This window comes from Trichosurus vulpecula, chromosome 2 (genome assembly GCF_011100635.1).
Source record: "Trichosurus vulpecula isolate mTriVul1 chromosome 2, mTriVul1.pri, whole genome shotgun sequence".
NCBI lineage: Eukaryota > Metazoa > Chordata > Mammalia > Diprotodontia > Phalangeridae > Trichosurus > Trichosurus vulpecula.
Window position 1 is genome coordinate 138889110 of NC_050574.1, and position 26516 is coordinate 138915625.

The 26516-nt window shown below is 38.1% G+C and overlaps 1 protein-coding gene across 1 annotated transcript; it reads left to right on the forward strand.

Moving 5' to 3' along the window:
- Positions 1–4473: 4473 nt before the first annotated feature.
- POGLUT3 (protein O-glucosyltransferase 3) lies at positions 4474–24585 on the forward strand. The gene is given in 12 exon segments (XM_036743955.1): positions 4474–4561; positions 8821–8931; positions 8934–9017; positions 12562–12609; positions 12612–12663; positions 12665–12819; positions 16263–16333; positions 16335–16476; positions 18682–18877; positions 21647–21659; positions 22325–22429; positions 24439–24585. Coding segments are annotated over 12 exon segments (1212 nt in total).
- Positions 24586–26516: the final 1931 nt, after the last annotated feature.

Consider the following 26516-nt stretch of genomic DNA (forward strand, 5'->3'; position numbering starts at 1 on the left):
ATTTATACTGAAGTGACTAATTTTTGAAAATGAAAGTCATAAATGATTACAAGACCAATATCATGCTGTATATTACTCCTAAAATTATCTTCTCTGACTTTTATCATGGTGACATGTCTACTAGTTAAGTTTTTATAGAAACTCTTTTCAAGGTACCATAATCTATCAGAGCTCCTCCTAGGTTAAAAGCAAAATGACATGACATGTGTCTGCCTAACAGCTTGCTATTCCAGCAGTTCTGGTTAACCTTTAGTTTCAACATCTCTAGTTCTGTCTTGAAAGAGAGCTGATTTCATTACCATTCAACAACTGAGCAGGTGTTTATTAAACACTTACTATGGGAAAGGCACCACAAGGATACAAAAATCAGTAAGAGAAGGCCTTGCCCTTGAGGTGTCTACAATCTAGAAAAGATGAGGTAAGTGCACAAGAGGACCAGCCTAGAGAGGTAGGGAACTCAATACTGTTAGCTTGGCCACCATGTAATTATCTTTGGAAAAAATTATAAATGTCCTTGAATCCTATGAGTCTCCCTTCTATTCTTTAATGACAGTAATAAAGTGGCAAAAAAGGATGCAGGGGACATTAGAAATCTTGCCATTTGAGACCATCTGTAAACATTAGCTTGCTCACCTTGGCTCTTTCTGCATTGGCTGACACTGGAGAGGGAGGAAAAGTTACTATGGGCCTCTGAGTAGGGAAGGGGCCTCAGGCTCTCACTTACCTGGAGCTGTTATAGAGCATAGACCACACTACCCTGCTGTTGCTTCTGTCTCTGTGTTATCCTTCTGGCCTTTAGGTAAAGGAGATTGGAAATATCTATAATCCTGTGAGCTTCAGAAAGTCAGGAAAGCAGGCTCTCACGAGGTCAGGAAGTGGAGTCCAGTATCAATGACTTGAGGAGCACAGCCCAGCAGTAGCAGAGAGAAAATGTCATCCAGTGACTAAGCTACATGTGGAAGTAAACCCAATGGGTGAATGCTATGTAGAAACTGAGTTAAGTCTGAGACCAATCTCCCAGGGACCAAGTGTGGCCCAAAGAGTTGTGGAAAATGTACTTTGGTTTTGCTATATTTTCCCAGTATATATTCCTTTGTAAAAGCAATAATAATAACAACTAATATTTATATAGCACATTAAGGTTTGCAAAGTGCTGTACTTAAGTTATTGATCCTCACAACAATCCTATAAGGTAGGTGCTGCTATTATCTTCATTTTAAATACAAAGAAGCTAAAGCTGAGAAACAATAGGTGACTTGTCCAATCTGAGACAGGATATGAATTCAGATTTTCCTGACTCCAAGTCCGGTGCCCTATCCCCTGCACCACACAAACACCAACATTAACTTAACTATAGATATTCTAAATATGAGAACTTTGTCCAATGACCGGTAAATTGACATGCTATTGGAAGAACTGAATCACAACAATATTGATATTTTCATGATAAACAAGGAGACCAAAAAAAATTGCAGCTGAATAGGAAGATTCTCTCTCTAAGGAAAGAGAGACAACCAAAGGAGTTGGCAGAGTTGATTTCACTGTATAGCCAAAGGCAATAAAGAATATCATTTAATGGAACATTTGGTCATCTCATCTTGTAGAATTAATGTTGCACATAAATATAAAGGCCACTAGGAAGACAAATGCAGTTTGCATAGCTATATCTATTGCAAAATAAGATTTGGTAGAGAAATTAGATGACAAACTTTACAAGAACCTCCAAATAAGTCAATGTGTGCTTGAATACTCAGTTGGTTTCAGTGCTAAGGTGGGTATAAATGAAAAAAATGTTAGAAAATATGGTTTAGGTTTGAGAAGGGAATGGGGTTAGAGGCTTGGAGACTATGCAGAACCTTTAACCCTATATATTATAAGTATTTTTTCCTAAAAGAGTATCAAAAGATGCAAGATGTAGTATGGGTAAACATTATAGAAACGAAACTGATTAGATCATAGCATACAAGAAATACCTGGTTCCTGATATAAAGTCCTCTCAGAATCCATTTTCTTTGTACAGTCTGAATGTTAACTACATGGTATGCAAACTAACTTGGACTTATACAATAAACCTTACGATATTTCGCATCTTTAAAAAACATTTAATATACAGGGTGTCCCTAAAGTCTGGACACAAAGGCAAAAATGCATATTTTGAAATATTTGGAATATTAACAGACTTTAGCCCCCTTGACTTCTTTTTCTGGGGTATGCTAAAGGAGAAGGTGTACTCAATGAAAATCACAGATGCAACACACTTGATTGAATGCATAAAAAGTGAATGTGCTAAAAATTGACGGCAATGTGGAGTTATTGCATCTAGTTCACATGAATCTTGCAAAGCGCATCAACCTTTGCATCCTAAATGATGGAAATCATATTGAAGATGTTATTTATTAATATTCCAATTAAACAAAATGTTGTTGAAAATTTCACTCATTTCATTCATTGAAAATGTGCATTTTTGCCTATGTGTCCAGACTTTAGGAACACCCTGTAGAATATGTCCTTTTGCTGTAATCACTAATTTGTCATGATTTGGCATTGAATTCACAAATCTTTGACACATATTCTTCATCCTGAAACTACACTTTTATCCCATTTCACATTAAGTGTACCTTTGATAAACAGTTCATTTTTGCAAATCTTGCATTGATAATAGTCCATAAGTTTTTAATGGGGTTTAAATCAGGTGAGTCCATAGGCCATTCTTAGATAAATCTTTCATGCTATGTGGCATGGTACAGGGTCATGTTGCAGTATTTTATCTCCCTTTGGGAATTTCTGTATTTTGAAGCAATTTTGCTTCTGGTATATTATGTTTATTACAGTTAATTTGACAAATGGGGATAAGACTTTCAGGTCTAGAAGTAAAAATAAAATCACTACAAACATTTTTGCGTAGATGTTTTATAGTCAAAAGATGCCCAGATACTACAGGCTCTAGCTTTCTTCTGGTGATAATTTAGAAATAACCTTGAATGAAAAAGTGAGTTTCATCAGGCAGTTCTCAAATTAAAAAGCTAAACAACCAAATGAATATATGCTTCAAAACACTAATTATATCACCAATGTGATACCCACAGCGGCTGCTATGAATATGCCAGTGTATTCCCAGGTTTGAATTGCAAGATATAACAGATTCTCTTCATTGAAGATGAAACCAAAACACTTATTCAAACACCAGAAAGCCCAAATTCCTCATAGCAACAAAGAAATCTATACACACTATCAATGAAGGGGGCACTGCCATCCCCAAGTCTTCCACCCTTCAAGTCACAAACAAACCCCCTCAAGCAAAATCACTCCCTCTCTCACTCACACCAGCTGCTCTACTTTCTCCACCTCCTTTCTCTCTCTCAGCTCCAACTCACTCCAACTTCCTGCTCCATCCCTTCCTGCTCCACCCATTCAGCAAGCTCCTCCCACCACAGGCTCGTGTGACTCAAGCTTCCATGTGACTCAAGCAGATCACATAAGCCTATTAATGGATGGGAAAGATCTTCCCATTGCATTAACATCACACTAATAAAGACAGCTCTGAAGATCCACTTCACAGCCATAAGACTGGCAAAAATGATAAAAGAAGAAAATAGCAATTTTTGGAGAGGCTTTGGCTAGACAGGCAGATCAATGTACTGTTTTTACTTGAACCAATTCAACCATTATTAAAAACAACTTGGAACTATACCCCCAATGTCACTAAACCGTAGATATAATTTTACCTAGCAATACTGCTATTATGTATGTACACCAAAGAAGGACCCATGTATACAAGAATATTCCTAGCAGCACATTTTCCCATAAGAAAGAATTGAAAACAAAATAGATATCTGTCATTTGGGGATTGGTTGAAAAAATTGTGGTATGTGAATGTAATGGAATTTTGTTGTACCATAAAAAATGGTAAATATGACAGATTCAGAAAATGTATAGCAAGTACTCTAACCATATTCTTCCAGTTCAAGTCAGTCTACATCTCTCCTGAGGGCTCTACAGGTAGCCCTGAGGGGTTGGAGTGTCTCTTCTCTAACACTATTGGCTTCAGGCCTCATTCTCATGTTTTCCCACCACTGTTAGCCACCAGTGACTAGTACCCAACTTCCATCTAATCAATTAATATCAAGAGGTATTTTCTTCAAAGATGTGGCAAAGAACAGTAGTACAAACATCTCTATTTCCAACCCCACCACCAAACATCTAAGAGCACTCTCTCTTCTATACCACCTCAGTCTCCTGGCAAAGTGGGCTCATATTTAACACAGTTTCCACATAACGTTGGTCCCACCAAATTCCTGTCCAAATGTGGCATAGATGCTGGATAAGTCTTCATCTCAGCTACCACTGAGTTGGATCTCAAACATTACTCCTTGGAGCTTCAAAGTTGGACTGTTTGGCCTGGGCTCCACTCCTGGGCCTCTATCTCCAATCTCCTTCACCTACATTGAAAGAACAAAACTGAGGCCTGTAGTCATGGAGTATCTGTCGGCCTCGGATAGGGAAAGTATGAGACTTCTTCTCTTACAGCATTGTCTCTCTTCTCTCACCAGAACACCATCAGGCAGGAAGAAGTCAGCAGAAGAGAAGGACCAAGTTCTAGTTAATTATTGTCTTTTATATGTTCCCTCTATTCTAACTACACAACCAAAGAGACTCCTCTTTACCACTTGTTTGCAGACTAGAACCAGTTACAGAGTATCTACACATACTTCAAAATTTGAGCATTCTACACATGCTTATAAGGGCTAGGCTCATTGGCCAGTCCTCTGATACACATGGGAAAACTCATATATACTAATACAGAGAGAAATGAACAGAATGAAGAGAACAATTTACATTATGGCCATTATAATAATCTGAGGAATAACAGCTTTCAAGGGCCTTAGACCTCTGACCAAATCAGCAACCAATTCAGACTTTGAAAGACTGATGATGAAACTTACCTCCTTCCTCTTCAGAGGAATGCAAAATCAGACATAAATTCTCAGATGGGGCCAGTATATCCAGCTATGTCCAGTTTGTTTTGCTGATCATACATATGCTACCAAGTGAGGGCTTCTACTCTGGGGCGAAGGAGGGCAAATGAGAAGGTGAGTCAATGGGTAGTGATAGACATGAAAAAAATGAACATCAATTATATTAAACAGATATATTTCCCTTTTTATTTATGATATTTTATTTTTTCCAATTACATGTAAAAACAATTTTGAACACTTGTTTTTTAAAATTTTGGCAATTTCTTCCCACCGCATTTGTGTGTGAATTTTGAATATATAAGATACAAAGTAGCAATATGGACAGAAATATTTCCATGAACAAGTTTCAATGATTAAACTTTATAAAAATTATAAAATGTTAAATTTTAAATGTTAAATTTCCTGGACATTTGGATTTTTTTAAACAAGAAAGTTTCTTATTGGTGGTAACTAGTGTTTGCATTATTTTTAACATGGTAGATCCTACCCAATCACTGAAAAAGTATATTATGGGCCTTTTCTATCTCTAGCATTGAGTACTACAAACATTTAAAATTCTACGCTTTATAATTTATTTTTCAAATGAAAGGTTTTCAAGTTTTCTGATTTAAATGGCCCAAAATATTAGTATGTGTTAGTACTAACCTGAATGTTACCTTATTTGTCTACACCATCACTGCATTATTCATTTTTTAAAGCAATTTTAGATACATGAAGTATAAAAAGGACTATCTCAAATCCAATTCTGTTCCATGATATTAACCCACAAGGCTGATTAGAATTCACATTCCTTCAATTTGCAGCAAATTGAAACTATACTACTCATTTTCTCTTTGATGAGGTTAAAATTGCTTATGCCTCTTTCATCACATGATCTGATTACTTTGTTCTGGTTGTAAATTCAATTTCATGCCAGAAGTGACTTATGTAGGAAAGATTTGTAGGAAAATTCTGAGTACTTCATAATATGTATTTTTAATGGTTCAATTAATTTTTTCTATATATATTTTGAGGTGTGACTCTCAAGTGATGCTTCCTAAAGGTAAGTAGTAAATGCAAAAAAAGCCAACTTTTGTCCTTCCTTTAGGAATTTCAAGTAAATCTCCAGTGGGTTTAAACACTTCATATTATATTATTTTTATATATACTTTTTTTCACCATCCAATTATTTGTCCCTTCTTGTTCTTTAGGCAGTTATTAAAGTTTATTTACTCTAGCAGAGTTCTTTCACAATTGAATAGGGTTTTTTGGCATGAAAATCTGAAAAACTGAGAATCCAGTCTTCAAATATTTTTAACAGACTATGTAAATGCTATATTATTGTTCCTACCTTGTAGAGTTAGAGAACTTTTTTTCTGTTGAAATCCATTGAACCACAGACAAAATCAGTTGAGGATCACAAGATAGCTATTTAATCTTCTGACAGTGAGAGTGAGAGAAGAAGGAGAAAGGAGAAAGGTAAAGGAACAACCATTTATTAATCACCAACTATGTGCCAAGCACTGAGCTAAGCACATTACAAATATTATCTAATTGGGAGAAAAGAAAAGGAAGGCAGTATGATACAGTAGAAAGGCACTGAATTTGGAGTCCCAGGACATGGGTTTGAATCCCAGCTCTGACATTACTACCTGCATAACTTTACGCAAATCACTTAAACTCTCTTGGCCTCAGTTTCCTCATCTCTAAAATAAGGAGATTGGAGATTACCTCTGAGGCTCTAGATCCTATGAAAGCTTAAACTCACTTAATTTTTTAAAATTAAAAATGGGGTGTTTCAACAATCCGGCTAGCAGCTGTTGTGGGGGTGTAAGACCAACCCCAGCCCAACGACAAGAATGCTACCAGCATGCCGCAAAAGCACAGGTTCTTTTGATCTGCTTAACGAAGGAAAGCAAGGTTAAGGGGTTGACAAGCTTACTTTAATTCAGCATACAAACACAATTCACTTAGTTCAGGGGAAAAAGCCAGCATCCTGAACTTCAGAACAAATACAAACAAATTACAAACATCAACAGACAGATCATGTCTGATTCAAATCCCAATTCATAGTTACCAGAGTTTAACAAAGTCTCAGCATCTGGGTTACAAGCTGGAGGGCCCTTAGCTACAGCTGCCTGGAGTGTCCACCTCAGCACCACCACGAGTGAGAGCCCCTGTGCGAATGGCTCTGTCTTCTCTTCTTATAGGGTATCAGACGTCATCAAACATCATCTGAATGACCATAATTTAGGCTGCTATGATTGGCTCTTGAGTTAGCCCCTCCCCTTAGGACCCTGGGAGGTTCACATCCACATAGGTTAGGTTAACACCTAATAGGGGTTAGAGCCTGGGGCTTAGCACTTAGTAAGACTCAATGAAATACACTGAATTACTCAAAGGAAACAAAAGCCAAACTCTTCAAGGGCATTTGTTGAACTAAGTGCTAAGAGCCCATTTTGCTTACCAACACATGGGGAACATAAAGCTTTTTTGAGTAATCATCTGCAATTGTTCAAATAATTTTTGACATACACATATCACAGCCCCTCCATCTAGTTTTATGAGCTGCTATGGCCAGAAATTTCATCACCTGGTGATGCTCAGACCAGCACCTACCACAGTGATGAACTGAATTGTCGGACAGGACTTTGCCACCTTCCATATTAGTAGGGCCTACCAGAGTTTATATTCAGCTGTCAATGTCAAGAAGGACTTTGGTGGAGGATTCAATAAATACAATACATATTTTGAAACATGCCTCAGTTCCTTATCATGACTATTTAAGGGATGGAGGGGAGAGACAAGGAAGGAGAGGTTGAGGAAAGAGAAGAGCGGGTAGAAAAAAATAAACAGAATGAGGAAGAAAAATAGACAAGTAGATGATGTCAAATGAAGAGAGGATAAGAGAAGAAAAGCTGCTTAGGTTCTGTATTGGTAGAAATAAACCATTTCTTTTTACTTGGGCTAAACAGAGAAAAATGACTGACAGGGGTTTGATGTTACGGAGGAAGTCTGTGAAATCTTAGTGTTTTTAGAAGTAGATGGTTTTATTTTCATATTTTCTAAGGGATAGGAGGAGAAACTAGATAGACATCCTTCTAGGGTCCTAATAATGATAATTATTATAGCTAATATTCATATATGGACAGCTAGGTAGCGCAGTAAATAAAGCATCATGTCTGGAGTCAAGAAGACCTAAATTTTAAATCCAGCCTCAGACTTTTGACTCTGGGCAGGTGACTTAACCCTGTTTGCCTCATTTCCTCATCCGGAAAATGAGCTGGAGAAGGAAATGACAAACTGTTCCAGTATCTCTGCCGAGAAAACCCCTCTAGTACCTTTGCCATGAAAATCTCATGAAGAGTACGGTCCATAGGGTCATGAAGAGTCAGACATGACTGAAACAAAAGAATAGCATTCATATATTCCTTTAAAGTTTGTAAACAGTTTTACTTTCATTGTCTCACTTGATCTTCACACAAGCCCTGTGAAGTTGGTGCTGTGGGTATTATCATCCTTCTTATACAGATGAGGAAACTGAGATTCGTATGAGTGAAATGATACGCCCAGGGATATATAGCTAGCCAGCTACCGAGGCAGCATTCAACCCTTCCGACTCCAGGTCCAGCATTGCTTTCTATTTCACCACCTTGTCCCTCTTACTCCTGTTTCTAAAATTTTAGCTCTATACAATTCATACGGCCATTTCTTCCTTTTTGTGACTGGTCTTGGATACTCTAGAAAAAAGAAAGATACCTATTAGTTTCACCTGTGTGTAGTACGAGTGTGATTAAATTAACCGTGTGACCATAACATACACCTACCCAGATAGGACTGGTTTTTTTGCATTTTCTTCTGTCAGGACAAATACCATTCAAGGTTACAATCAGACCACTTTTGCTACAAAAGTTAGTCTACGTTCGTATCCCTGATCCTTTGGACAGAAAGGATGGCTCATTCCTGATAAGGTACCACATCATGAGAGTGTCAAAGACAGGCTGAAGACAGACATATTTTATGGAGAAGAGCATGTGGCTCAGTCTCCACACATTCTGAAAGGTAAGAGACTATCCTGTGATCTATAATCCTGTATGGTGAAAGCAGAAACTCAAATATGAATGAAGGAAGGAAAAGTCATTTGTTAAGTGCCTACTATGTGTCAATTTTTGTTGTTATTCAGTTGATTCAGTCATGTCTGACTCTTCATGACCCTGTGGATCATACTATTCATAAGATTTTTTGGCAAAGATATTGAAGGGGTTTGCCATTTTCCTTCTCCAGTGGCTTAAGGTAAACAGAGGTCAAGTGACTTGCCCAGGGTCACACAGCTAGTAAGTATCTGAGATCACATTTGAACTCAGGTCTTCCCCAACTCCTGGACCAGCATTCTATCCACTGAGCCACCTACCTGCCTCAAATACCTGTTTGTCAAATACGGTTTGCTAAGTATGAGGGATACATATACAAACAAGCAAAAAGGGAAAACAACACATATGTGAGGAAAAGTCAAAAAGGAATTTTGGTCAGGGAAGTCACTGGGATGGTGATTGGAATCACAGGGCAACTGGCTGTCCCTCATTCCTGGTATGGTCTCTCCTTTCTCACCTCCCCTTCTTAGTTTCCCTAACTTCCTTCAAGATTCAACTGAAATCTCTCCTTTTGCAGGAGGCTTTTCCCTGTCCCTCCAGATGCTAGGACCTTCTCCTCCAAGATTATCCCTGATCTATTCTCTCTACATCTTGTATGTACCTAGCTATTTTCATGTTTGTCTTGCCATTAGAATGTATGCTCCTTGAGAGCAGGGACATTATTTTTCCTTGCCTGGTATATAGTAAGCACTTAATAGGTGCTTGTCAATTAACTGACTTATTGACATATCTTTTCAAGTAATGGTTGCATTGATGTGTTTACTGTTCTCAGAGATATAACTGGACAGGGTAAGGGAAACAGTATGGATGCAACGACACGACATGAAGATAGCCGGAGAGTAGTGTGGTTGGGGCTAGAGAAGGCAACTATCCACCAAGCAGAAGCCCAGGGTCCCCAGGTGGGAGCAAGAATGCCAGACAGAGGCTGCAACAAAGAGCATGGAAGCATGAAAACAGCCAGCATGATGGGCCTGAGTCTGGGTTAGAAAAGATGAATGCTCACCGATACCTATGGACACTAGCAGAGGAGCTAGGCCCATAGTCCACTTAAGAATGGGGGTAGAGAGAATGGGACTAAATCAGAGGAAGGGGCCTAAAATTGATGGTGGGAGGGTCTGAGAAAATGTACACTCCATTTAGAAATACTCCAGTGTAAAGTCAATTCCAGAAGTCAGTAGGGACACTGTCAATCTAGAACTAAACAGCCTGCTCTTATAAACCTATGGAAGAAATACTGGATTTGAAGTCAGAAGGAGGTCTTTGCCTTTGCTACCTATTAGTCACTGTAGTAGATAGTCAGGAAGACCTGGGTTCAAGTCCTGTTGCTGACACATATCACCTATGTAAAGTCACTTAACCCCTCTAAACCTCAGTTCCTAACACTTTTCCTACCTATTTCACAGGGCTATTTGGAAGGCCTAATGTGATCATGTATACAAAGTGCTCTGAAATAATAAAGTGCTTTATAAAAGCAAGTTGTTTTTATGACGTGAGTTTTGCCATGTGCCATGGTCCACCCTCTCCCATGCAGTTAGAGGATGTGGCAGCAATACCTTCAATGTGCGGCTTCACAGGTACCTTTGAATATGATCACATGTGGCAGCAAGGTGGTATGTAGATGGAGTGCTGGACTTCAAGTTAGGAGGACCTGAGGCCGAAACCTACCTCAGATACTTATTAGCTGTGGGACCTTAGGTAAGTCCCTTGACCTCTCTCAGCATCAGTTTCTTTATCTGTAAAATGAAGATATTAAATAATAGCACTGGGGTTGTTGTGATCATCAGATGGGAATATATTTAAAGTCCTCTGCAAACTCTAAAGTGTTATAAAATGTTACCTATTATCATTATGTGAGACTTTTAAAGTGTGGGCCTATGATTATATAGCAGAGCCAGGGCAACAGAGGTCAGCATCATCATCATACCTGGCTAATAATTCATATTCACATAAACCTTTAAAAGGCACAATCTGCCTTCCACATAGTAACTTTGTGAGGTAGGTGGTATAAATATTAGTATCCTCCTTTTAAAGGCAAAGAATCTAAGGTCCAGAGAAGAAGAGTAACTTCCTTAATATCACATCAATAGAAAGTATCAGAGACAAGATTCGAACTAAGAAATTCTAGATAATCAAATCTAAAACTCATCGCTTTAATGTGGCGCCTCTCAGAATATACGCTATGTTAACCCAATGATGTAATACAAGGTGTCATTATACACTTTGGGTATGTATAGCCACTGCATTCTAGGAGCTTATGACCTAGAGCACCTAAAATTTATTCCCAGACAAGTCAGGGACTGGGGAAGTCCAGTCAACAAGCATTTAAGAAGCATCTAATATGGGTCAAGCACTGTGAAAAGCCCTGGAGATACAGGGGAAGGCAAAAACATGGTCTTTGCCCTCAAGGATCTCACATTCTAACTTGGGGACAACTTGTGAACAACTATGTACAAACAAGATATACCGCAGAGTAGGTGGAAGAGGATCTGAGAACAGAAGGCATTAGCAGCTGGGAAAAGCCTTCCTGGAGTGGGAGGCCTTGAACGAAGTCAAGGAAACAAAGAGGCAGAAATTTTAAATTTGTGCCTCACCCACCTGGGATAAGACAAGAGGAAAGGAACAAAACTCTTAGCTCAGAAGAGCTCTAAGGAGAGCGTATAGTCAAAGTTGCATAGGAGGCACAAAATCTAAGAGTAAGGCAAGTCCTTCCGGGCAACTCCCCCAGATAGAGTTTGTTTTGCGGCAGTCCTTGAGTTTCCTCAAGGGGAAAAAATTGTCAGTATTGGATTTTGGACCAGACAAGTGGTAATCAGTTGGAATATGGGCCTGGGGAGAGAAAGAGAAAGAGTATATGAACTTTCCTGGAGGACTAGTGCAGATTACTTGTGTAATCATGATCATGGACTTCATAACTATCTAGAATGCCTCAGAGTACCTGAAAACGGGAACTACTTTAAAAGGAGACAACCATTTTACGAACTGGTATGATCCGAAGAGGCTTCCTCCTTCCTCCTCTCATGTGCACATGCCAAACTCCTTCTCTACCACCATTTGATACTCACAATCTCATAGTTAGATATTCATTCCTTTCTTACCTCTTAAAATGCAAATAAACTCTTGAAGATGTGAGCATTTATTCCACAGTGTGCCTAAGTTTATGAAAGCTGAACCTAAGATTAGGTTTTGAGAGAGTTGGTGGTCTTGAGAGGCTATGAGCTATGCTGCTTCCTGGGGGGTAGCAGTGAGGGGTCAGGGCAGATTAAAAAAAAGTGGGGAGGAAGCTGAGGGCTCTAGGGGGCAGCTACTTAATTTACCTAAAGATTGGCACTGTCTGGAGATTTCCTGATGTTGCACAAGAAATTACCTTAAGTCCAAGGTGAGAACAAAAGAAAGGTTGTTACAATACCTTCTATACAAGGTTAGGACATTTTAAGAAAGAGCCCTGTCTCCCTTAGGACCAGTGTATCCTAAGTACTATGAATGCCCAGAAGAGAATTCTCAGACCCGGCATGTCCAATCAAGGAGATTCAGGTTGCAAAGGCCTTTGCTTCCTTCCCTTCAGCAGACGCTAAATGAAGTCCCAGCAAGGTTTGGGAACAAGATTGTTCACTGAACTGTTTTCAATAGGCATGTCTACTGGCAGTCTATAGGGAAGGACACCGAGTTCAAAATGTTCTCAGATGAAATGTTGCTGTCACTACCAAGAAAGGTATCAGAATTACTTCTAAGAACAATTTTGTTTCATTTTTAAATGGAAATAAAATATGACATATAAGTCCATTAAGCTTAGCAGAGCCCTTTCCTCAGTTAGGAAAGGCAGCTCTCATCATCTCCAATTTTACAGATGAGGAAACTGAAGTTTAGGAAGGAAAAGGGACCTTTTTAGTGTCACAAAGCTAGTCAATGTCAGGGATGAGATATGAACCCAGTTCTCTCCTTATTCCAAGTCAATTCAACTAAACAAGCACTTTTAAACATTTATGTGCACATCGTTAGGAATAAAAGGACAAAAGGGAAAAACAATACTTGCTCTCAAAGGACTTGCATTCCTAACTAACACTGTCAAGCCAAACTTTCCTCCTGGGCCAATGCCTGGCTTGACACTGCCCCAATTCTTTTATAGGCTGTGCCTTTGCATTTTGCTGCTCTCTTCTGATACCCTCTGCTCCCACCGACTACACAGTCCATAGCCAAGTGACCAGTGAGGGAGGCAAGAGGGTAAGGATCTATGCCCTTCGTATTTCATCCTTTCCACCTCCCCTTCTTTCCTTGCTTTTTCTTCTGCTGCCTGATCCTTCTCATTCTTTTATTTACTCTTCCCTTCCCCACCTGAGTCCTCCTCCATACAGTCACACATTGCTATTCCATACCTTACCACGTCTCAAACTCTCATTCCAGATTGCAAAGCTCTTTTGCTAAAATTAAAACACTAAGTGCCCTTGGCATAGTCCTTTAGATTATTGCTGCTCATGTTTTTAAAAATTATTTATTGTTATCTTCCTATTATATTTAGGACTAATTAATTTCCCTAATTTATACCCCTTTGGGGTCAAGAATGGAAAAACAATACTAGAAATTTGGGAGAAGGTTTAGAGGAAAGACACAAAAAGTATTAGGGAGTTAGAAATATGATCCACATAGAAAGGCTGAGGAAACTGGGAATGTTTAGTTTGAGAAAGAAGGGTTAAAGAAAAAGGGTTAAAAATATCTGAATACTTAATATTTAAAAAACACTTAATAATTTAGAGAATAACTAACTACAGCTCAGAACAAAAGGGAACAGATTCTAGTATAGCATTAAGGGTTAGGATTAGACATGAGTTTCCTACTGATGAAGGCTGTTAAGCACTAGATGTATCATTGTCTTCTCCTTGGTTCTTTAAAATTAGAATAGATTCATTCAGCATGTTTATGTCTTATATTTATGACATCATGCTAGATGCCATAAGAAATAGTTTCTACCCTAGGGGTCTTACTTACCATCTAGTAGAAAAGATAAGACATGTACATAGAACCATTTTAATACAAGGAAGAATATAAGGGGAAAAAAAGAATATAAGGAAAGAGAGATCATCATTTAAGTGCCTTGAAAACCAGACTAAGTTTTTTTTTTGTTTTGGTGAGGCAATCAGGGTTAAATGACTTGCCCAGGGTCACATAGCTAGTAAGTCTCAAGAGTCTGAGACCACATTTGAACTCAGGTCCTCCTAACTCCAGGGCCAGTGCTCTATCTACTGTACCACCTAGTTGCCCCCAGACTAAGAAGTTTAAGGCTTTATTCAACAGGCAATGGGGAAGCATTAGGTTTTTTTTAACATAAAATTACATCATCAGAAGTGTGCTTTATGAAGATTAACCAGACTGTGTGTGGGACATGGATTATTGTAGAGGGAGGCTAGAACCATGGACATCAGTTAGGAAAGTACAGCAATGGTCCAGACCAGAAAAAATAAAGGCTTGAACTAGAGTTGTTGCTGTGAGAATACAAAGGAAAGAATGGAAGAAAAATGTAATAGTAAAAATGACAAGACTTAGTGGTCTAGTTGAATATAAGAGATGAGGTGGATAAAGCAGTCAAAGATAACTCCATAGTTTCGAAACAACATAATGAGGAGAATGGTGATTTCACTGACAATAACAGGAAAACTCAAAAGGAAGAATATGTTAAGGACAGGCAAAGATGAATTTGGTTTTAGACATATTAAATTTAAAATGCTTGAAAGACATACGGCCCAGGAAATACAGAACTTTGGTAAATAGGTCAGGATTCAAGAAGTGGATTTAGTTGTCATCCATATAGAGGTAATAATTGAAGCTGTGGAGATGGATGAAGAGTCACTGATAGAAGTTAATAAGAGAAGAGAATATGGCACCAATTTAATAAGATGAAGTATAACAGTGATAGAAATAAAGTATTTTGTATCAGAATACAAAACATCGACATTAAAAGTACAAGACCGAAGAGGTGTGTGTACATGGCAGATTGAAAAAGAATTAGGGATTTTAGTGGGTAGAAAGGTCTAAATGAGTTGACAGCATGACACCACAGCCCCAAATGCTAATGTGTTCTTAAAGCTCTGTTTAGAAATAATTAATATCCAGATAAAGCAAGATGATTGTCTCTGTACTCTACCCTGGTCAGAAAATGTCTGGAGTATTATATTCAATTATGGGCCAATGCATTTTAAGAGAAACATGGATAAACCTGGAAAGCATCTAGAAAAAGATGACCAGGGTGGTGACAGCTCTCAGGATCACTGTATATGAAGAGTAGTTGAAAGAACTTGGGATGTTTAGCCAGAAGAAAAGACTTACAATACGGGTTTCAGGGGAATTGACAGCTCATTTCAAGTATTTAAAATGCTCTCCTCTGGAAGAGGAATTAGCTTTGTTTTGCTTGGCCTCAGAGGACAAAATTAGGAGCAATGTGAAAACCACAGAGAATTAGATTTTATTCAGTGCAAAAAACTCCCTAACAATTCGAGCTCTCCAGAAATGTGATAGGTAGCCTCAGCAGATGATAGGTTGCCCCATGAGGTCTTCAAGCAATGTCTGGATTCCTGTCAGGTACAGATCAGGCTAGATGGCCTCTGAGGTCACTTCCACCTCTGCAGTTCTGTGATTCTGCATGTAATAGAGACATGTGAAATTCAAGGAAGAAGAGATTGCTTATATCTGGGAAGATCAGGGAAATGTTTTATCTGGAGTAGGGGTTGTGCACCAATATGTACCATCCTCAATGCCATGGCTCCAAACTATCACATTAGGTTAAAAAAATGGATATAAGTCACTGATGCATGGATGAGATGACCTCTCAAGGTCATCCTAACTTGTCACATGGTTTTCTGATGTCAAACAATGAAGAAATGTCTATCCTTACCTTCTTGTCCCCTCCATGACTTACTTTGTTAAATGCTGAGCTCTTTCAGAGAAGTTTAAGAAAGTTGAAGATGTTCATTTAGTCTTGGTACCCAAGGCTTAGAGGTCTTCTCCTAATATTGTTACTTTTGATATATATATATATATATATATATATATATATATATATATATATATATATACACACACACACACATATATACATATATATGTATATATGTATGTATATGTATGTATATGTATGTGTATGTATATGTGTGTGTGTGTATTTGGGTTCATTTGCCAGATTTAGAATTTTATATCAATGTTGGAGATTGGCCAGTTGAATATCAAAAACCCAATAAGACCCCCTATAGATATACCTATCATTTTATGGTGTGGCTCAATGGATTTAAGTGATACCATCCTTCCAACGTGTAATATTACCCATTCAACAACCGAAACACTGAGAAGTGTTACTAATGATATCTTCTCTATCCAGGGAAATACAAGTAAATTTGAATTCATTTTATTGCAAAAGCTTGGAGGTAGAAGTTGAAATGGATATTTTTAGAGGGAATTTTTACATATGTATGAGGCAGAAAAATGTATCTATATTTTAACAAAAGATTAGAAGATTATTTTTTTTTAATAAATGTTAGTCCAGAATTAAAGGTTTTAATGTTAATGTCTGGATCCCCAAAACACCCAAAGTTGTCCTTGACTTAATCAATTTGAAAATATTCTGAATGAAAATGCATACTGGACAAATAATTAACTTTGAGTTCCATCTGTAAGAGATACAAATAGTTTCACCAAGCAGTCAATCAACAAATATTTATTAAGTGCCTGCCATGTGCTAGGCATTGTGGTTGGTGCTTGGAATACAAGAACAAAAAGAATCCAATCTCTCCTCTCAAGTAGCTTACATTCTAAGTAAGTTTTGTGTGACTTGAATGACATGTTTTGTAAAGCATAAAGTGTGTGAAATGTATTATAGGGAACATATAATAACCTTGATGCTTTCTAAAAAACTTCCCTTTAATGAGTCTACTTTTACCTATTCTTTTAGAATCTAGCCTTCCTTTTACTTTATTTATTCAGAGTGAGCAAAAGAAATCCTTTGGTTTGGTCTACTTCTATGAGGAGGAGGAGGCTATCATATAACAACCACACGTCTCCTTTTGTTTGTTTTTGTTTGTAATCTTTAGTATGCGAGTCCAGAGGCCTTTATCAAATCAATCAGTCTGAGAGAGAGAGAGAAACAGAGAGAGAGAGACAGAGAGAGAGAGAGAGAGACAGAGAGAGAGAGACAGACAGACAGACAGAGACAGAGAGACAGAGAGAGAGGAAGAGAAAGAGGAAGAGAGAGAAAGAGAGAGAAATAGAAACCTTCCTGCTTCTCATTTAGCAGTAGCAGGGAATACAAAGAGATGTAGCAAATTTGCTATAAAAGCAATGATATTTTTTCTTATTTCTACATTTTGTGATTCAATATTTGATATGCTGAAAGGAGTTCCTAATGGTGATCTCTTGATTTAAGGAAATATAAGTGAATCGGAATTAATTCTATAGGAAAAGAATTAAGGTTAAGGAAGTGGGGAGAGCATAATCTGTGTGAGTACACAAACTTAAGCCAATTATTTCAATGCTCTGTAGTTCACTCTATTTGCAATACCTTCCACTGCTATGGATTTCAACTCCTCTGTAACTTAGATGGTTTTTGAGAGTTGCTGTAGCCAAAATATTCGTAGTCTCAAGGGGGAAGTAGAGGGGGACTTGATATATCTCTTTGAAGCACAAACATTTTCAGTTAAACAAAAGGTTAGAAAAATGACTTCTAAATTCAAAAATGGTTTGCTCAAGATTCTGATTATTAAAGAATTAAAGATTCATGATCTTTTTGTCTCATCTTATCCTCTCTAATTAACTTGGAATAGCCTGAGAATGTGAGACTTATGTTTAATTTCAAGGAATGGAAGAGGGAATATCCTGGAGAAGAGATTTACCATGGTTTAGTGGAGAGAGTGCAGGATTTGGAGACAGAAGGACCTGGCTTCAAACCCAGTGTCTGATACTTAAGTACTATGTGACCATGGACAAGTCAATTAACCTCTCTGAAACTGCTTCTTCACCTGTCAAATGGAGATGATCATGCCCATGACATCTACTTCATAGGTTTATGATGGGGTTCAAATCATCAAATTTATATAAAAAACTTTGCAAACCTCAAAATGCCCAATAAATGTCAGATGTTGTTGTTATTATTATTATTGTGCAGATTCACTGAATTAATTACCTCCTATCTGTAATTTGGGGCCTAGACTATCAGCTTTATTGCTATAGATTGCCATTCAGCACAGAATTTGCAAAATACTTCGTTTCCAAAGTTTCCACTACTAGAAAAAAATGTGAAATTAAACATTTGAAAGAATAAAAATGTTTTTCTGGATCATTAATCCTTTATGTCAGAATAAAAATATTACTTATTTTTTAACTACGGTTTTTTACCTTGAAAGTATCAGTGGCAAATAGACTGTATCTAGTATTATTGAAGTACTGTCAACTTTAGGAGATGAGTTGGTTACAAAAACATTTCATCCATTATATAACAGGGAAAGAATTTAAGACTGTATCAGTTATGCAGAAATAAGAACCACTTCACTGAATATTCATGACTATTCTTTTCTCCCTTCTTCACCTTCCAAACCATCCAGGTCCTGTCTGGAACAATAAAACAAAAAAACCTTTTTTCAGGGTCAGAGACAGCAGAGAAGAATGTCTTCAATTAGTGCAGTTGTCCAAGGACAATCCAGAACTACTCAATGCAAGAATTACTGGATGTTTCTTTTTCTAAGATAAGGAAAAAAAGCTGGGAAGAGTTTGGTTGGTGGATTTCTTTAACTTTTTAATGTATGGTTGATGCCATCCTCATGGATCTGATTTACTTTAAAAAGACAACCAGCTAACTATGCTCAGGACCACTAGATATGTGATTTTAGGCAAATCACCTAACCTCCTTGTGCTTTGGTTTCCTTCCCTACAAATATAAGCCTAGTAACACCTGCCCTCCTTACCTTATAGATTTGTCAAGATCAACTGAAGTGACAGATGGGAAAATGCATTGCCAAAGTAAAATCACATAAAAATGCAAGTTATTATTATTATAATATAAAGCAGGCTACCAAATCTTTCTTTCTTTTTTTGGAGGCAAGCGGGATTAAGTGACTTGCTCAGGGTCACACAACTAGTAAGTGTCTGAAGCCAAATCCTTTTAACATAAGGCATGCTTGTCCTTATATCTGAGCCTACTTCTAACATATATTATTAACTTAGAAAATAAACAGGCAAAGAACTTGGCTTGTTAGAAAATTATTTGTCACTAGTAGTTGAAGAACTAGTCTTGAAGTCTTGACTATGAGTAAAGCATGGAGAAATGACAGTACATTTCTAGAGCTGTAGTCCTCAGATTTTGAAGCAGCGATAATATCAAGGCAGGAAGGGGAGGAAATGAGTGAAAGAAGGATTGGACTTACTCTGATTAGTGCCAAAGGAGAGAACTGAGATTGAGAAGTGTGAAGGTTGGGGGGGGGGCGGGGAAGGGGGCAGATTTCCACTTCTTTTCCTTTGTTTTCAGATCTCATTATTTATTTTAGTTTTCAACATTGATTTCCACAAGATTTTGAGTTACAAATTTTCCCCCCTTTCTACCCTCCCCACCACACCAAGATGGCATATATTCTGACTGCCACGTTCCCCAGTCAGTCCTCCCTTCTGTCACCCCACTCCTCCCCCCATCTCCTTTCCCCTTACTTTCTTATAGGACAGGATATATTTCTATGCCCCATTCCTTATATATCTTATTTCTCAGTTGCATGCAAAAACAACTTTTTCTTTTGAACATCTGATTTTTAAAACTTTGAGTTCCAAATTCTCTTTCCTCTTCCCTTCCCACCCACCCTCCCTAAGAAGGCAAGCAATTCAACATAGATCACACATGTATCATTATGTAAAACACTTCCACAATACTCATGTTGTGAAAGACTAACTATATTTCCCTCCATCCTATCCTGTCCCCCTTTATTCAATTTTCTCCCTTGACCCTGTCCCTTTTCAAAAGTGTTTGCTTGTGATTACCTCCTCCCCCTATCTTCCCTCTCTTCTATCATCCCCCCTTTTTTATCCCTTTCCCCCTACTTTCCTGTGGGGTAAAATACCCAATTGAGTGTGTATGTTATTCCCTCAAGTCAAATCCGATGACAGCAAGATTCCCTCATTCCCCCTCACCTGCCCCCTCTTCTCTTCCAACAGAACTGCTTTTTCTTGCCACTTCTTTGTGACATAATTTACCTCATTCTATCTCTCCCTTTCTCCCTCTCTCAATATATTCCTCTCTCATCCCTTAATTTTATTTTTTTTGGATATCATCCCTTCATATTCAACTCACCCTGTGACCTCTGTCTCTCTCTCTCTCTCTCTCTCTCTCTCTCTCTCTATATATATATATATATATATATATATATATATATATGTATATATGTATGAATATGTATATATGTGTATGTATATGTATATGTATATTCTCTTCAACTACCCTAATACTGAGAAAGGTCTCATGAATTACACACATCATCTTTCCATGTAGGAATGTAAACAAAACAGTTCAACTTCCCTTATGATTTGTCTTTCTTGTTTACCTTTTCATGCTTCTCTTGATTCTTGTGTTTGAAAGTCACATTTTCTATTCAGCTCTGGTCTTTTCACTGAGAAAGCTTGAAAGTCCTCTATTTTATTGAAAATCCATATTGTGCCTTGGAGCATGATACTCAGTTTTGCTGGGTAGGTGATTCTTGGTTTTAATCCTAGCTCCATTGACCTCCAGAATATCATATTCCAAGCCCTTTGATCCCTTAATGTAGAAGCTGCTAGATCTTGGGTTATTCTGATTGGGTTTCCACAATACTCAAATTGTTTCTTTCTGGCTCCTTGCAGTATTTTCTCCTTGATCTGGGAGCTCTGGAATTTGGCCACAATATTCCTAGGAGTTTTCTTTTGGGAATCTTTTTCAAGAGGTGATTGGTGGATTCTTTCAATTTCTATTTTACCCTCTGGCTCTAGAATATCAGGGCAGTTCTCCTGGATAATTTCTTGAAAGATGATATCTAGGCTCTTTTTTTGATCATGGCTTTCAGGTAGTCCAATAATTTTTAAATGATCTCTCCCGGATCTATTTTTCAGGTCAGTGGTTTTTCCAATGAGATATTTCACATTGTCTTCCATTTTTTCATTCCTTTGGTTCTGTTTTATAATATCTTGATTTCTCATCAAGTCACTAGCTTCCACTTGCTCCAATCTAATTTTTAAGGTGGTATTTTCTTCAGTGGTCTTTTGGACCTCCTTTTCCATTTGGCTAATTCTGCCTTTCAAGGCATTCTTCTCCTCATTGACTTTCTGGAGCTCTTTTGGCATTTGTGTTAGTCTATTTTTTAAGGTGTTATTTTCTTCAGTATTATTTTGGGTCTCCTTTAGCAAGTCATTGACTTGTTTTTCATGGTTTTCTTGTATCTCTCATTTCTCTTCCTAATTTTTCCTCTACTTCTCTTACTTGCTTTTCCAAATCCTCTTTGAGCTCTTCCATGGCCTGAGACCAATTCATATTTTTCTTAGAGGCTTTTGATGTAGGCTCTTTGACTCTGTAAGGGGACCCTCCTGGGCTAAGCAAAACAAGTCAAATTCTATTTCCATATGAGAGCCCTTCAAATATTTGTAGACAACAATCATGTCCCCTTATAAATCTTTTCTAAGTTAAACATCCCCAGTCCCTTCAATTGATCCTTATGTGACAGTCTCCAGGCCCCTTATCATTCTGGTGGCTCTTCTCTGGAACACATTCCAATTGGTCAATGCCCTTCTCAAACAGACAAAGGTCTATACATGAGGGTCACAAACCCATCTTTACCCTTCAGCGAAGCTAGCCAACACAATAGCTTCTGAACAGCCAAACTGCTGTGACTGTTGGAACAGCTTCATTTTCCTTCTCCCCAGGCTCAAGTTATTCTTCCTTTCTGGCCCAGGCATTTCTCTCTCCCATTCCCTTCTAATCCAGTTTAACAAGCATTTATTAAGAGTTTACTATGTACAAGGTGTTGTACTAGCAGTTGCGGGTATAAAAACAAAAGTAGCCCCTACCTTCAAGGAGTTTGCATGAAAGTATTTCATACACACACACACGCACGCGCACACACACACACACACACACACACCCCTTCTCTAGTCTCTGGTTCATAAAAGCATGAGTGGAGAAAGCTGTGATTTACAAATTATTTATTCTTAGTAATTATTCTCTTCTAAATTTCTCAGGGAAACAATGAAGAAACTAAGAAGACTGCAAAAGAAAGTCAATTAGTTGCTGAAGAGTTGCTCCAGCCCCACAGACTCTATTGCTGCTATTACAGGGTACTTCAGGTAGATACAAAATGGAGGCAGCACTTGGTAATGGAAAGAGCGTTGATATTTGGCAGCCCAGGGCCAAGGTCCAAATACAGACTCGACCATATTACCTTCACGACCTTGGACAAATCACTTGGAGTTGCCAGGGTTCATTTTCCTCATCTGTAAAATGAAGGGATTGTACTAGATCAGAGATTCTTAACCTTTTCTTTGCACTCTGGCAGTCTGATGGACTGAATGTTTTTAAATGCATAAAATACATGGGATTACAAAAAAAACAATTCTGTTGAAATAATTATTTTAAAATTTATTTTAACACAGGTCCCAAGAATCTCTGGGATGATATCTAAGGTTCCCTCTAGCTCTAAATTTCACTTTGTCAGATCACATATTTGGGTGATCATTGCTTTCCTTGATGAACTACAGTGTCAGCCTATGGAACCATGATAGTGTCAGCCCAGTGCAGAAAGGCAAGCTGTTGGCAACTGATATGTACCCTTTGTCATCTCTCTTAAGTGTTGTGACAATAGTGTTTTGTGTCTTTATGAATCAAGATGAAAGATAGCTCTTTCTTGACTGTCAACTTTAACAAAATAGTTTTTGGCATCCCAGCTTAGATTTTGCCCTTTAGGCTCTGATTTCCTCATCTATAAAATAAAACTACTGGACAAGATGATTGCTTCCAGCTCTAACTACCTAGGACTGTGGTTTTCCTATTGCAAGGTGAGCCACAACTAAGCTACAACATGCCTTTGAAAACCCCAGTAATGTGTATTTGGTATATTGCTTTAATAATCAATCAGTCAATAGGCATTTATTAAACACCTAATATGTGCCAGGTATTGTGCTGGGCAATAAAGATAGAAAAACAAAGAATGAAACAATCTCTACTCGCATGGTAAGAATTCATTATTTTTTTCTATTTGAATTTATTAACATTTGATCTAATGCCAAAGATTATTAAACCCTTCACTGAAGTAACATGGAATGGAGTGACAGAGAAAAGGATGTCACAAGATAATGACCCTTTCTTCTTAACAGGGCCATGAAGAGCAAAGAGTAGGGGTAGATAAGATAAACAGCCTCCTACATCACAATACACAGTGACACTTAAAAAAATTAGTTTAAATAAATATACCTCTTTCTAATGCCTTGAAATGTTGCTCTCCATGGCATAGTATTTGTTTGGTGAGCAAATCAAGGTCCATGTGCTGGCTTCCAGCAAACAATAACAGAGGAGATATTTCCAGTGGGAGAGGGGGAGGGAGAGGGACAGGACAGGAAAGCAGGGATTTTTGAACTTTGCCTAAGACACACAGATGCCAGAGGAGGCTGCAGGTTGAAGCCTGTTTTGAAGAACTCCATGCTCTGCTTCGGATTACCTGGTACGGTAATCAGGCAGTTTCCTTGTATTTTATAGGAAAGGATGCTGGATTTGGAGTTAGAGGACTTACATTCAAAGCCTGGCTTTGCTCCCTTAAGAACTTAGGCAAATCACTTGACTTCTCTAAGCCTCAGCTTGCTCCTCTGTAAAATAAAGGGGGTTGGACCTCTGAGGCCCCTTCCAACTTTAAGCCTATGATCCTGTGATCTTTGGTCTGAGGGCTTTGTGATTCTAAGGACTTTAATTCAGGTTCCAATTTTGTTGGCCTGTGTTGTGTATTTCACTAAAGTAAATCCTACATGAAAAGGTAGTTAATAGACATGGAGGTTTCATTTGTTCTTACATCAGAGAGGTGAGCTTTTTCAGCTGCTTTCTTTAAGTCAGGGGTGGCAAGTAGATGTCGTGGTTAGGATTCTCTAATTGGCTAGTTTGTCGAATATAACACTATTGTATTTCACAAGAAAACTGGAATTTAACAATACTGATAAAAAAAAAAGCAGAATAACCCTATACTATCAAAGTTTGGTGAAATGTAGCAAATAGGAAGGTACTATATGAGATGGAGCTGAAGAAGTGAGAAGGGGAAAACCTGTTGAATGCAACTATATTTTAGCTGCCATCAAACACTTCTATGTTTCAGAAATATGCTGTGCTTCAATCCAGCAACCCTGTAATCCATAATGGGATGGAGCTTATTCCTCCCTCAAATGAGACAGCATTGCTGTCTTGCTACTACCACAGGAGAAAGCCACGAAGACAGAGCTTTAAAGATGTCCCAGAAACATAGTCCTATGTGTCCCAGATACATCTTTGATAGAAGCATTAAAATAGAATCGAAGTTATGAAAAACAGAGGGGAATTTCCAGTGGCTAAATTAAGCTGGCTGCGGAAATCTATATATTGTAGTAGAAATAAGACTAGGCTTGCAGTCAGGAGACCGGGATTTTAAAACTTGCTCTGTAAACATATATCACCTTACCTCAGTGAGCCTCAGCCTCTTCATGAGAGATCGGCAATAATTATATTACCACTACTCACCTCAGAGGGTTGTTGTAATAGAAAGTACTTTGCAAACCCAAAGGTGCATAGTAAATGTGAATTGTTTCTTCTAGTCAATAAGCATTTATTAAGTGCCTACTATGAGCCAGCCATTGTGTTAAGTGCTAGGGATACAAAGAAAGGGAAAAGTAGCTCCTGCCCTCAAAGAGCTTACATTATAATGGGGAACACAGCATGCGAATAACTAGTAAAAAATATGTGTATATATGTATATATATATATACTCACAAGATAAATTGGAGGTCAGAAGAAGTTACTGGCATTAAGTAGAACTTCGAAAGGCTTCTTGTAGAAGGTGGGATTTTAGCTGAGACTAAAAAAGCCAGGGAAGCTAGGAGGCCAAGCTGAGGAGGGAGAGAATTCCAGGCAAGGGGACAGCAGGTGAAAATGCAGAATTGGGAGATGGAAGTGGTATAGAATACTGAAGAATACTGTGTTACCAGATCGTAGAGGGCTATAAAGTAGTAGACTGGAAAGGTAGGAGGAGGTCAGGTTATGGTGGATTTTAAGAGAATTTAAATTTAAATGTAAGAGAATTTAAAATTTGATTCTAAAGCTAATAGGGAGGCACTGGAGTTAACTGAATAGGAGGCCAAGGGGTAACACGGTCAGACTTGTGCTTTTGATAATTGAGTATTAGATAGACAAGAGTGGGGAAAGATCTGAGGCAGGGAGACTAACCAGGAGGCCATCGTAGCAGTCTAGGTGTGAGGTGATGAAGGTCTGTACAAAGTGGCATCAGAGGACAGAAGAGAGCACATAGGGAAGTTAGAGTTTCTGGGCCTTGGCAGCAGACTGGATATTTAGGGGAGGGGTGAGAAAAGAGTCAAAAATGGTGCTGTGAGGATAAAATGAGTTAATATTTATAAAACACTTTACAAACCTTGAAGCACTATATAAATGCAATCTATTGTTATCCTAAATGGACAGCTGGGCTGATCTTTTCCAAGTGGCCCTGAAATTCACTCTTTCAAGTAGATCGCACTGAAGAGCTTCTATGGTATAAATATAATAATATAGCACCTTCAGGTTTGCAAAGCAGTTTACTTAATGTTACTTCATTTTGATCTTCACATCAACCCTGCGATGCAGGTGCTATTATACCCATTTTAAAGATGATGAGTGACTTATCTAGAGTCACGCGACTAGTAAATGTCTGAGGCTGGTTCGAACTCAGAAGTTTTTGACTCTACATCCAGTACTCTATTCACTGAAACACCTAGGTGCCTACTAAATATTTACATTTAAACAAACACACACATATGTGTGTATGCTATATATAAATACATATTGTATGATATATACGTGTACGTGTGTGTGTATTACACACATATTGAGTTTAGGAAAAGAAATTCAAGTTGCTGTGCCACATTAAAAAATTTTTCAAAGTCTTTGGCTTAGGGTTTGTTAAGTTTTCAAAGACAGTATAACTTATAAATTCTGCGCATCATCAGGAAGGATTCTGAAAACAAAACAGAAAGCATAAAATACCAGTCTATAAAACTTTGTTGGGGGGCGGAGCCAAGATGGCAGCTGGAAAGCAGGGACTAGCGTGAGCTCCCCGCCGAGTCCCTCCAAAAACCTATAAAAAATGGCTCTGAACCAATTCTAGAACTGCAGAACCCACAAAATAGCAGAGGGAAGCAGGGCTCCAGCCCA